We start from the raw sequence: 13,182 nt of genomic DNA on the forward strand, positions 1-13,182 counted from the left end.
GATGAGCTGCACTACCTGAGCTACTTGTGTGGGTTGTAGACTCCGTCTCATGCTACCACTAGAGTGAAAGCACCGCCAGCATTCAAAAGTGACCAAAACATCAGCCAAGAAGCATAGGAACTGAGAAGTGGTCTGTGGTCACCACCTGCAGAACCACTCCTTTATTGGGGGTGTCTTGCCAATTGCCTATAATTTCCACCTGTTGTCTATTCCATTTGCACAACAGCATGTGAAATTTATTGTCAATCAGTGTTGCTTCCTAAGTGGACAGTTTGATTTCACAGAAGTGTGATTGACCTGGAGTTACATTGTGGTGTTTAAGTGTTCCCTTTATTTTTCTGAGCAGTGTATTTCAGATTCAAAAGAGATTCGGATAGCAACATTTGCAAGAAAAACATTCTGAAATGCCAGTCATTAAACTGAACTGGTTCTAACAAAATGAATTAGAACATTAAGAAATCCGATTTAGACTGAAGCAGATAGCGTAAAGAAGTACAACTGAGAGGATCCACTTCTGGGGTGATTCCACGAGAAGAAACATGAACACCACTCAAATTGTTTACCTGAGTTTGAAGACATGCTTCTTTTTTTTGTAGTTCATGGCCACATCACACACAGCCCCAATTAGACTGATCGGAATCGCATTATGGTAGGGGATGCCTTGACCAGCACCCTTGTTGTCTTTGTAGAAGCCCATTTCCTGATTGTTGATAACGCAGTACACGTTATGCCATGATCTGAAAAAGAGACCTTGTGAGCCTGGGAAAAAAGTCGTTGTGAGCCCGAGATGTATTGTACAACACAAGTTACCTTCATTAAAATAATCTATTTACATAAAAATAAACTGTACAATTAAATTACTTCTTCCAAACAATGCTATTTGGATTCTCTTTTGATCCAGTTCACCATACCTGCTTGAGGCCTTCTTGTTGTGTCCCTCCCATTCATGCTTGCGATGCAGGAAGCCCTCCACCTGAGCCACAGGCGAATCGTGGTTCTGGGTCAGCAACGTGGAGGACAGGCTGCCCTTGCCCCGCCGGTTGGCTGTGGGTGAGGGAATGGGGCTCGGGTCCTTTGAGTTCTGCTCCGCCACTCCATTCATGATCTCAACTCTATCCAAGCCATTCTGTGTGTGTGAGCGAGAGAGAGCCCAATCATTTCCCCAATCATGCCTTAAAACTAGAGTATGCAACGCTAATAGCTCTTTTGGTTTCTGAATTGTATTTGGACAAAGAATGTTGTGATTGAGTCAACCAGGTATGCGCCCAGGTAGGACGCCAGGTAGCGCCCCTGGAGGGGGTGGGGGGTACTGTTACACCTTGGTCTGTTTCACATGTCTCTGTTCTTGTCTCCACCCCCCCTCCAGGTGTCGCCCATCTTCCCCAGTGTACTTATACCTGTGTTTGTATGTTGCCAGTTTGTTTTGTTTGTCAAGCCTACCAGTGTTTTTCCTCTTGCTCGTGTCTTTTTCTAGTTCATGTTTGCTAGTTTCCCCGGTTTTGACCATTCTGCCTGCCCTGACCCTGACTGCCATTCTGTACCTTGTCACACCACCCTGGATTATTGACCTCTGCCTGCCCCGACCTCGAGACTGCCTGCCGTTCTGTACTTTATGGACTCTGATCTGGATTACTGACCTCTGCCTGCCCTTGACCTGTCGTTTTGCTTGCCCCATGTACTAGTAATAAACATTTGTTACTTTGACACTGTCTGCATCTGGGTCTTCTCCTGAAATGTAATAAAATTCCTGGGTTACATGCATGGAAGTATATTTGAGTTTTAAAATACATACATTTTACATTTACATTTAAGTCATTTAGCAGACGCTCTTATCCAGAGCGACTTACAAATACATACCAAGTGTATTTCCTAATACATTCCAATCAACTACTTGTCTTAAAAATACAATTTAAAATTATACATATTTACTTTGGAATGTCTTTAAAAGTAATTAAATTACCCTAAATAGTATTTTAACCCTGGTCTGCACTGTATCACCATACCAATGATCTGTATTTGTATTTATTATGGATCCCCATTATCTCTTCCTGGGGTCCAGCAAAATGAAGGCAGTTGTACAATTTTAAAAACATTACAATACATTCACAGATTTCACAACACACTGTCTGCCCTCAGGCCCCTACTCCACCACGACCACATATCTACAATACAAAATTGATGTGTACGTGTGTGTGTATAGTGTGTATGTTATCATGTGTATGCATGTGTCTCTGTACATGTTTGTGTTGCTTCACAGTCCCCGCAGTTCCATAAGGTGTATTATCATGTTTCTTAAATAAAATTTTACTGCTTGCATCAGTTACTTGATGTGGAATAGAGTTCCATGTAGTCATGGCTCTATTTAGTACTGTGCACCTCGAATAGTCTGTTCTGGACTTGGGGACTGAAGAGACCTCTTGTGGCATGCCTTGTGGGGTATGCATGGGTGTCCGAGCTGTGCGCCAGTAGTTCAAAACAGACAGCTCGGTGCATTCAACATGTCAATACCTCTTATAAATACAAGTAATGATGAAGTCAATCCCTCCTCCACTTTGAGCCAGGAGAGATTGACAAGCAATCTCTGCTGCCCTGTTTTGAGCTAATTGCTAAGTCCCGGTTTGTGGCACCTGACCACACAACTGAACAGTAGTCCAGGTGCGACAAAACTAGGGCCAGTAGGATCTGCCTTGTTGATAGTGCTGTTAAGAAGGTTGAACAGCAGCGCTTTACTATGGACAGACTTCTCCCCATCTTAGCTACTGTTGTATCAATATGTTTTGACAATGACAGTTTTACAATCCAAGGTTACTCCAAGCAGTTTAGTCAACTCAACTTGCTAAATTTCCACATTATTTAGAAATTAGAAGGCATTAGAAATATGTGACAGGCATGCACAAGCAGGAATTGCTGCTTCATTGTTCTACATATACTTTGGTCTTAGTTTGTCGTTGTGATTGAAGAAGTACTGGAATGACAGGGTAGCGCAGGACAAAATGCAGCTTAACCTACATAAGAGGTGGCCTTGACACCAGTGAGGTCATGCACCAACATTAATTATTATTATAATTTGAAGAGGCATGGATGGGCCTTCAGACCAAAATAATTTAAATTTATATTTCATACATAAAATATTTCAATATATTAATATTCATTCTTCAGCTTTAATGCAATTATGTTTTCTGGGAAACACCTCAGATGCAAACAATGCACCTTTGGTGAGATTTAACAATGTAATGCTCTGAGAAGTAAGGCCCTAGTCAGTCTATTGACCCTAAAAGCTGGCATATTTTTGGTGGTAAACTTTGGAGCAGTGACTTACCTGTGGAGAATCCTGGTCTGAGGGCAGTCCGTTCTGCAGTCCGTTCTCTACTCCACTGTGGAGAATATAAAGTAGAAAGGGATAATCAGGAAGCGAGTCAATGAAGATGAGTAAGTGTCCATGAGCTACCGAACAACTTGCCTGTGGTGATTTTCATCGCTAACTTAATTTACTTGAAGGAGTCACAATTGTTTGATGAGTGCACATGTTGGTTCTTTGCCCTAGCACTACAAAGATTATTCAAATAATCTAATCTTAATGACGAGTTTATTATTTCAATCAACTGTGTGGTGCTAGTGCAAAAACCTAAACGTTAACCCCCTGGGGTCCCCATGACAGAGTTTGGGAAACACTGAAATACGTAAAAGGAAGCACTTTGTTATTCTACGATTGGAATGAGTCTGGGAGTGGAATGAGTCTGGGTCTTTGAGATAAGTAACATACTACATTAGCTATGATGGCTTTGGGAAACACACCCTTGTCTTTTTCTTTACCAACACCGCTACTAGGGCGGTGGCAGTTACAACATTTCGTCAGCCAGTGATTGTCAAGGAAATAACTGGTCTCATGGTAATTTACCATTCATCTCCTGGGTTTCACACATAGCCTACAAGCTAACAATGCAGACCTTCAGAACATCTACATTTTAAAAAGTATAATAAATCCATGTAATATAGCCTACACCTTCACAATAAATCCATTATTTATTGTAGACAGGTCTAAAGAAGCTTGATACGAAGAAAATGTAGTCTATTTCAGAAGAACAGAATAACATACTCTGATATGTCCTTATGTTAGGTCCTGATCTGGCTATGCCAAATGGCTGTGGGCTACACTAGTTCATTTAACAGACAAGATTGGTTGAGAATTCTGTGACATCATTGTATATTATGTTATAGTATGAAGACCACAATTGAACAAAGCTGAATAAAATTGAATTATTTCCAAAACGATTTGAGGGAGTGCGCACATTTGGCTATTCTGTATTGAGTGATTAGCAAAGAAATAGGTACTCCTATATGCTTCATTTAGAGTTATTAATGTAACTTTAGTTGTTCTAGAAACGTTGGGCTATATGTTTTGATGTTTAATACATTGTAAGGCTGCATGATGCGACTCCAATGATGATTTGAAAACAGTAGCATGAGCTCTGCTTTGTTTTTTTTTGCACAGGCTGTAAACACTTCATTAGTCTTTCATTCACAATTTGACAAGCACTTGATAATGCCTCGAAATCACTGTGGCATCCCATTTGTGGCCGTAATACACTCTAAAAAAATCCATGCCTTTTGTGGCCAGTGGCCGGAGTGCTGTGTTGTGCCCTTCTCCCTGAGTGCTGCATTGTGCCCTTCTCCCTGCGTGCTGCGTTGTGCCCATCTCCCTGAGTGCCGCCCATCTCCCTGAGTGCCGCGTTGTGCCCATCTCCCGGAGTGCTGCACGCTCCTAAACACCTATCACTCACATGGCTCTCCATCACATGATCAGGTCTTTCTCACAGGCTACAAGTGAAGACAGACACATCGGGGACGCATCCTGATCCAATTCTGAGGTGCATAATTGAAGATATTGGAAGAACTGTCCACATTTACTTTTCATTAGCCAACAAGATGAGTAGGCCTAACGAGCAGCAAAAGCACTAGCCTTTGTCAATCTACTCTCCGCATAGTACAAAAGTCGACATATTCTATTCTGTGCGAGAAATAAATATTCCAAATATAGTCTGGGACAGTTGTGGGATGCAATAGATTGCAAATTAATACAACCACTAGCATCAAAACATTGTTTTACGCAATTTGGCTGACTCAACAGATCAGAACATTTAGCTTAAAATGTTAATAAACTATTAGGCTATTTCTTCACATTATAAGCACAGCAATGTACACATGGCAGTAGGCTATAAGCGCGAATGTTCCATTAGCGGGAAAACACCATTATAAAAAATACATTATTAAAAAGGTGCATTTTTATGGTGAAATTATCTACCCCAAACTTGAAACTCACGCGGTGTTTATGCATGCCAGTTAGGCTTAACGCCTTGTAAAGCGGATTAACGTGTTTCATTTTAAGAAGTTATTTGGCCACTTTAATTGTGATACTAACCTTATCAAAACATATAGGCATATGGGCTAGGCTACATAAGGTGTGTGACTACGATTAGAAAAAAAAATGCAGTTTCTTATGCTGGGCATGATTCACAAGTGATAATATATCATTCACAAGTGACAGGCTAATATTGTCACCCATCAGACTATTCTTAATTGAATCATATCTTTACATATACAGTTGAAGTCAGAAGTTTACATACACTTAGGTTGGAGTCATTTAAACTTGTTTTTCAATCACTCCACAAATTTTGTGTTAAGTATAGTTTTGGAAAGTCGGTTAGGACATCTACTTTGCGCAGGACACAAGTCATTGTTGCAACAATTGTTTACAGATTATTTCACTTATAATTCACTGTATCACAATTCCACGGGATCAGAAGTTTACATACACTAAGTTGACTGTGCCTTTAAACAACTCGGAAAATTCCAGAAAATTATGTCATGGCTTTAGAAGCTTCCGTTAGGCTAATTGACATCATTTGAGTCAATTGTCAATTCAAATCTTGGGCCGACTCTCTTCTCTGTATACATCAATGATGTCGCTCTTGCTGCTGGTGATTCTCTGATCCACCTCTACGCAGCTGATACCATTCTGTATACCTCTGTCCCTTCTTTGGACACTGTGCTGACTAACCTCCAGACGAGCTTCAATGCCATACAACTCTCCATCCGTGGCCTCCAACTGCTCTTAAATGCTAGTAAAACTAAATGCATGCTCTTCAACTGATCGCTGCCAGCACCTGCCCGCCCATCCAGCATCACTACTCTGGACGGTTCTGACCTAGAATATGTGGACAACAACAAATACCTAGGGGTCTGATTAGACTGTAAACTCTCTTTCCAGAGCCACATTAAGCATCTCCAATCCAAAATTAAATCTAGAATCGGCTTCCTATTTAGCAACAAAGCATCCTTCACTCATGCTGCCAAACATACTTTTTCAGGCTAGGGTCTATTTTTCTCCACTTCCTGTCTGACTGACGTGCACAAAGTAAACTGCATATTAAATCTTCCTCTGACTATCCTACCGATCCTCGACTTCGACGATGTCATTTTCAAAATAGCCTCCAACACTCTACTCAACAAATTGGATGCAGTCTATCACAGTGCCATCCGTTTTGTCACCAAAGCCCCATATGCTACCCACCACTGCGACCTGTATGCTCTCGTTGGCTGGCCCTCGCTTCATACTCGTCGCCAAACCCACTGGCTCCAGGTCATCTACAAGTCTTTGCTAGGTAAAGCTACGCCTTATCTCAATTCACTGGTCACCATAGCAGCACATGCTCCAGCAGGTATATTTCACTGGTCACCCCCAAAGCCAATTCCTCCTTTGGCCGCCTTTCCTTCCAGTTGTGCTGCCAATGACTGGAACGAACTGCAAAAATCGCTGAAGCTGGAGACTCATATCTCCCTCACTAACTTCAAGCACCAGCTGTCAGAGCAGCTCACAGATCATTTCACCTGTACATAGCCCATCTGTAAATAGCCCATCCAACTACCTGATCCCCATACTGTATTTATTTATTTAGCTCCTTTGCACCCCAGTATCTCTACTTGCACATTCATCTTCTGCACATCTACCACGCCAGTGTTTTAATTGCTATATTGTAATTACCTCGCCACTATGGCCTATTTTATTGCCTTACCTCCCTTGCACACACTGTATATATACACTTATTTTTTTCCCTACTGTATTATTGACTGTATGTTTGTTTATTCCATGTGTAACTCTGTGTTGTTGTATATGTCGAACTGCTTTGCTTTATCTTGGCCATGTCGCAGTTGTAAATGAGAACTTTTTCTCAACTAGCCTACCTGGTTAAATAAAGGTGAAATAAAAATATAACAAATTGGAGGTGTACCTGTGGATGTATTTCCAGGCCTACCTTCAAACTCAGTGCCTCTTTGCTTTACATCACGTGAAAAATCAAAAGAAATCAGCCAAGACCTCAGACAAATAAATTGTAGACCTCCACAAGTCTGGTTCATCCTTGGAAGCAATTTCCAAATGCCTGAAGGTACCATGTTCATCTGTACAAACAATAGTATGCAAGTATAAACACCATGGGACCACGCAGCCGTCATACCGCTCAGGAGGAGACGCGTTCTGGCTCCTAGAGATGAACGTACTTGGGTGCGAAATGTACAACTCAACAGCAAAGGACCTTGTGAAGATGCTGGAGGAAACAGGTACAAAAGTATTTATATCCACAGTAAAACAAGTCCTATATCAACATATCCAAAACCACCATAAAAAAAGCCAGAGTACAGTTTGCAACTGCACATGGGGACAAAGATTGTACTTTTTGAAGAAATGTCCTCTGGTCTATGAAACAAAAATAGAACTGTTTGATCATAATGACCATCGTTATGTTTGAGGGGAAAAGAGGGAGGCTTGCAAACCCGAAGAACACCATCTTAACTGTGAAGCACGGGGGTGGCAGCATCATGTTGTGGGGGTGCTTTGCTGCAGGAGGTACTGGTGCACTTCACAAAATAGATGGCATCATGACGGAGGAAAATGATGTGGATATATTGAAGCAACAATCAGTTTGGAAATTAAAGCTTGGTCTCAAATGCGTCTTCCAAATGGACAATGACCCCAAGCATACTTCCAAAGTTGTGGCAAAATAGGGCTGTCCCGCTAGCGGGACACCTGTCGACAACTTCCGGTGAAATTGGAGGGCGCGCAATTCAATTAAATAATCATAAGAATTATGGATATTTAGGTACATACCAGTGTCATACAAGTTCTTGTAATCTAACTGTACTGTCAGATTTACAATAGGCTTTACAGCGAAAGCATGCCATGTGATTGAGGATGGCGCCCCACATCAACATCTTGTTCCACCGGCACAGGCTTCATAAAATCACAAATAGCGATTACATATTAAATCTTCCTCTGATTTGCAATCCAAATGGTACCAGCTGTTCAATAGGAAAAAGATATTAGCAGATGCGCGTCCTCTTCGTCGTGCACGCACAGACTGATTTCCAACTCTGAGTCCCAGTACTAAAACTCGTACTTCTTCCTTGTTTGGGAAGAAACAAACCTGAAACCTTGAACAAAGACAGTTGACATCTAGTGGAAGCCATAGTAATTGCAATCTGGGAGCTGAATTTGGATATGCCCATATACTTTCCATTGTAAGAGCATGAGCTCGCTAAAAAAATTATTATAATATCCTGGTTTTTCTTTGGATTTTCTCCTCCCATATTTATTGTGTTATAGTCTCATACATTATTATAACATTTCTACAAAATTCAAAGTGTTTTATATCTACTGGTACCAATTATATGCATATCCTGGCTTCTGGGCCTGAGTAACAGGCAGTTTACTTTGTGCACGTCAGTCAGACAGGAAGTGGAGAAAAATAGACCCTAGCCTGAAAAAGTGTTAAGGACAACAAAATCAAGGTATTGGAGTGGCCATCACAAAGCCCTGACCTCAATCCTTTTGAGAAGTTGTGGGCAGAACTGAAAAAGCGTGTGAGAGCAAGGAGGCCTACAAACCTCAGTAACACCAGCTCTGTCAGGGGGAATGGGACAAAATTCACCCAACTTATTGTGGGAAGCTTGTGGAAGGCTACCCAAAGCGTTTGACCCAAATTAAACAATTTAAAGGCAATGCTACCAAATGCTAATTGAGTGTAGGTTAACTTCTGACCCACTGGGAATGTGATGAAATAACTAAAAGCTGAATTCTCTCTTCTATTATTCTGACATTTCACATTCTTAAAATAAAGTGGTGATCCTATCTGACCTAAGACAGGGAATTTCTACTAGGATTAAAATGTCAGGAATTGTGAAAAACTGAGTTTAAATATATTTGGCTAATGTGTATGTAAACTTCCGACTTCAACTGTCCTAAATAATATGTGTGTGATTTTTATTAAATATAGAAATTACCATTATCATGCACCTGTCTCAAAACAGGGGCAGCGGGAAAAAAATACAAGTCATCTATGCACTTAAATAACGAACGGAGGACACTTTTCCCTTTGTTCATTTTCATGCCAGCCTGTTAATCAATACTCCTGTTGTAAAGATAAACAATAAACAAGATAAGCAACAGCCCTAACCGCTACACTTACCTCTGCCGTGGTGAGTCCTGCGCCGGTAAAGGCTCCGGTGAAGGGGGTTTTCGCATTCTCTCTTCTTCCTCTTGCTGTCTTCTCACTTCCAATAACTCCAACTGGAAGAACAAGACACAACGGAACCTCAGTCTCATTTTACCACCTTTATCTGAGTAAATTTGGAAATGCCACCTTCAAAGAGTGATGGGTCACACTTCAATTTTGAAGTTGGCTATTTACCTGGGACTTAAAGACGTGAAAAATGGTAGCTAATTTAATTACCTAATGATCACATTGTAGTTTCTTTGGAATTCATTGGAACATGCAAAACATTGTATCAATTATTACCAATTATGTTGAATTCTTTGAACTTATATTATATTATTACTATCAAATTTTTCATGAAATATTGGGTAAATACTGTAATGACATGCAGTTAACACTAGGTGTCAATGTTAGTATGTGAACTTAAATAATTGACTAGCACAAGATAGCTGTTCACTAAACAATGTTTTATGAACATTACAAATACCCACTGGAATAGAACTGAAAAAGTAACTGTCAATGAGTAAGGCTAATGTCTAAGAATCATTTTATCATAAACATTCATGACACGTCACAGAAAAATTGCAAACTGTCAAAACACACCGTAGTCAACCTCTCCAGTGCTGAGAAGCGCTCCTCCCAAGTAGCGGCCGACTTCTCAAAAGCCTCGTGCCTCTTGATCAGTTTCTCCACTTCGTCCACGCTCTGCCCCAACTCCAGGCCAAACAGGTATGGTTCCTGTCCCAGCAGCCACGCCTCTGCCACCCCTGCATCCCTCCCAAACTGGTGAACTTCCAAAACTAGACCATGCAGAGCAAAGAGAAGAAAGTCAACAGGGAAAACATCTGCTTCATCTGACTTTTTTATAGACCTAGCCACTGGTGCTTTCTGCTTTAATTTTTGCTTGTAAGCAGGAATCAGGAGGACAGCATTATGGTCAGATTTGTCAAATGGAGGGCAAGGGAGAGCTTTGTAAATGTGTGTGGAGTAAAGGTGGTCTAGAATTTTTTACCCTCTGGTTGCACTTTTAACATGCTGATAGAAATGAGGTAAAACTGATTTAAGTTTCCCCGCATTAAATTCCCCGGTATTTTATACATAGATTCCATGCAATGATGCCCAATAGGGCGGGATATGCCCAACTAGTGACAAGATTCCATCCAATAGCATGTGGGAAAGTATGAACAATAATCCTTACTCAGTCTTAACCACTCCCGTCGGTCCTCCCACTTGTCAATCATGTCTTTCCTCTTGTCCATCAGCTGTAGTAATTTATATTTGATCTAAACAGAGGACAAAGCAGCACATTATTATATTTTAACATTGGGTATCACCACATACAAACAATGCAATACACTAAAACCTGAAGAAGCTACGATGCAGTATGGTCATTCCAAAAAATGAGTGCCTTTGATATTTTAAGAAATGGTGCCCTTTAATAAATACGATTTTTATATCAATAAAGACATGCTAAAGTGCGAAGATTCAAAAACTTTGACGTCCCTCATTGCACCCTCCGTGTCTTCCAGGAACCCACTTCACCCCAACATTTCTCCAGGTTTTCACCATCATTGTAAATCCCCAGTTATTTGTTTTATTGGCAAAGCCATTTCTGAAGATAATTATTTATTTAATATGATTAGTGATTCCTTTTAAAGGTAAAACACAACAACAACCTGTCCCTCATTTGAAGGTCAGCCCTGTTATGTGAACTGAACTCTCGTTTTAATATGGCAAAACTATTCCTTAAAAAAATACAAATCAAAAGAAACATTGAACATCTAAATCATACTGTAAAAAGCAGGTGACATGGATCTACTCTTTTTGGGGCATTTTCTGGTGTTTTGTGGTGGGAATCTGAGTGGGTCAACCATAACATGTCAACCATGTTAAATATTTTTTTATGAAACTTGCATTCAATTGCACCTCCCTGTTCCATATAACAAGCTTCGATTTCCCCCGTCACAAGGGATTTATGGCTGATTTAAGACGAAATAGTCAACCCTGTTCTGGTCAACACTGTTACTTTATTTGGCAGTTAATAGACACTTACTGTTGTAGTTTTTTTTTTTTCATTTTAACCTCTTGAGATGTAAAAACATGTTTTTTTATTAAGTTGAACAAGTTCTCTTTATGACAGAATGTTAAAATGAGGTGAAATCAAAAGTTTATTTTCACCAAGTAACACATCTCAAAAGGCACCAAAGTGGTGAAACGACCCAGTAACATAGGGCTGTCAAATTAATTTACCCAAATGGACCATTTAATTGAGAAAGAGCAGTGGTCCTCAAATGGCTCATGGGCTGCCCTGCAGTAGCATAGCATTGGTTTGGCAATGGAACGTACCTCCTCTGATGCATAGTGCTTTCTGGCTAGCAGAGACTTGCCCAACTCAATGCAGGCGGTGAAGCTGTCATTACGGGCATCGATCTCAGCCTTGATACCCTGGTGGTTGTTCATCAACAACTCCACAGAGGACACGTCCCTGTGCAGAGAAAGAAAAATATGCACATACAGGCGCACACACACACACAGACAGGCGTACACACACACACACACACACACACACCAGGATATCAGTATACAAACCTAAGATTGGAATAGGAATTTCAGTTTACCTCCTGAATTGACTGAATTGAAATGGAACTGACACCCACCTAGCTAAGTACAATAATAATTTACCTTGGATTCTCCTGAGCTTCGATGAGACGGATGACATCCTCCATCCACAGCATGAGATCGCGCACCATGCTGAGGAAGTGAAATTTGTCACCCGTGTCCAGGAGGTGGCCTCTGCGGACATCGCAGGACTCCAGCAGGGTATTCCAGGCCTCCAGCACCTCACTCTCCCTCCGCTGGATGTCGTCTGCCTTGTCACCGGCGTAGGCTGACTGGAGGCGGACGGCATCCTCCTGCAGCTGCCTCACCTGAAGGTCCAAGCACAAGTCGCTTCAATGAATTTTATTCTACAATTATACTACCTTTTGCTGCCTGGTATTTACATGAAATGACAGGCTATATGTAATTAACAGGTTAATAATTACTAGTGATGTGCACCGATATGGAAAATCTATATTGATATTGGTAAAAAAATGTAATAACCGATACCGATATCATAGCGGTTTTATGAATAACATTGTGCGATGGTTTAATTTTCTGTTCATTTCCATGGCGTTGTGAAGCTCAGACAACTGCTTTCTTATTGCCTATTGGGATTGCCATCTGGGGGCCAGTTTGAATACAATCTGAAGCCCATCAGCAGGCAGTTAAGTACAGCGCATTCTGAAAGTATTCAGACTAGAGGTCGACCGATTATGATTTTTCAACGCTGATACCGATACTTGGAGGCCCAAAAAAGCCGATCCCGATTAATGGTCCGATTTAAAAAATGTTTTATTTGTAATAATGACAATTACAAAAATACTGAATGAACACTTATTTTTACTTAATATAATACATCAATAAAATCAATTTATCCAAGTAAATAATGAAACATGTTCAATTTGGTTTAAATAATGCAAAAACAATGTGTTGGAGAAGAAAGTAAAAGTGCAATATGTGCTATGTAAGAAAGCTAACGTTCAGTTCGTTGCTCAGAACATGAGAACATATGAAAGCTGGTGGTTTCTTTTAT

The 13,182-nt window shown here is 40.7% G+C and overlaps 1 protein-coding gene across 3 annotated transcripts in view; it reads right to left on the minus strand.

The window, feature by feature from the left end:
* LOC135521950 (spectrin beta chain, non-erythrocytic 1-like) overlaps nt 1-13,182 on the minus strand; it is a 110,527-nt gene that overhangs the window by 3,070 nt on the left and 94,275 nt on the right. For all 3 annotated transcript variants that reach the window (XM_064947777.1, XM_064947793.1, XM_064947785.1), the window contains 8 exons: nt 12,231-12,475; nt 11,895-12,033; nt 10,747-10,831; nt 10,152-10,348; nt 9,522-9,622; nt 3,320-3,374; nt 912-1,126; nt 564-737 (listed from right to left, as the gene is read on the minus strand). In XM_064947777.1, the coding sequence (XP_064803849.1) occupies nt 564-737; nt 912-1,126; nt 3,320-3,374; nt 9,522-9,622; nt 10,152-10,348; nt 10,747-10,831; nt 11,895-12,033; nt 12,231-12,475 (1,211 nt within the window). The remainder of the gene's footprint in view (nt 1-563; nt 738-911; nt 1,127-3,319; nt 3,375-9,521; nt 9,623-10,151; nt 10,349-10,746; nt 10,832-11,894; nt 12,034-12,230; nt 12,476-13,182) is intronic.

The sequence above is a fragment of the Oncorhynchus masou genome, chromosome 4 (genome assembly GCF_036934945.1).
Source record: "Oncorhynchus masou masou isolate Uvic2021 chromosome 4, UVic_Omas_1.1, whole genome shotgun sequence".
Lineage (NCBI taxonomy): Eukaryota > Metazoa > Chordata > Actinopteri > Salmoniformes > Salmonidae > Oncorhynchus > Oncorhynchus masou.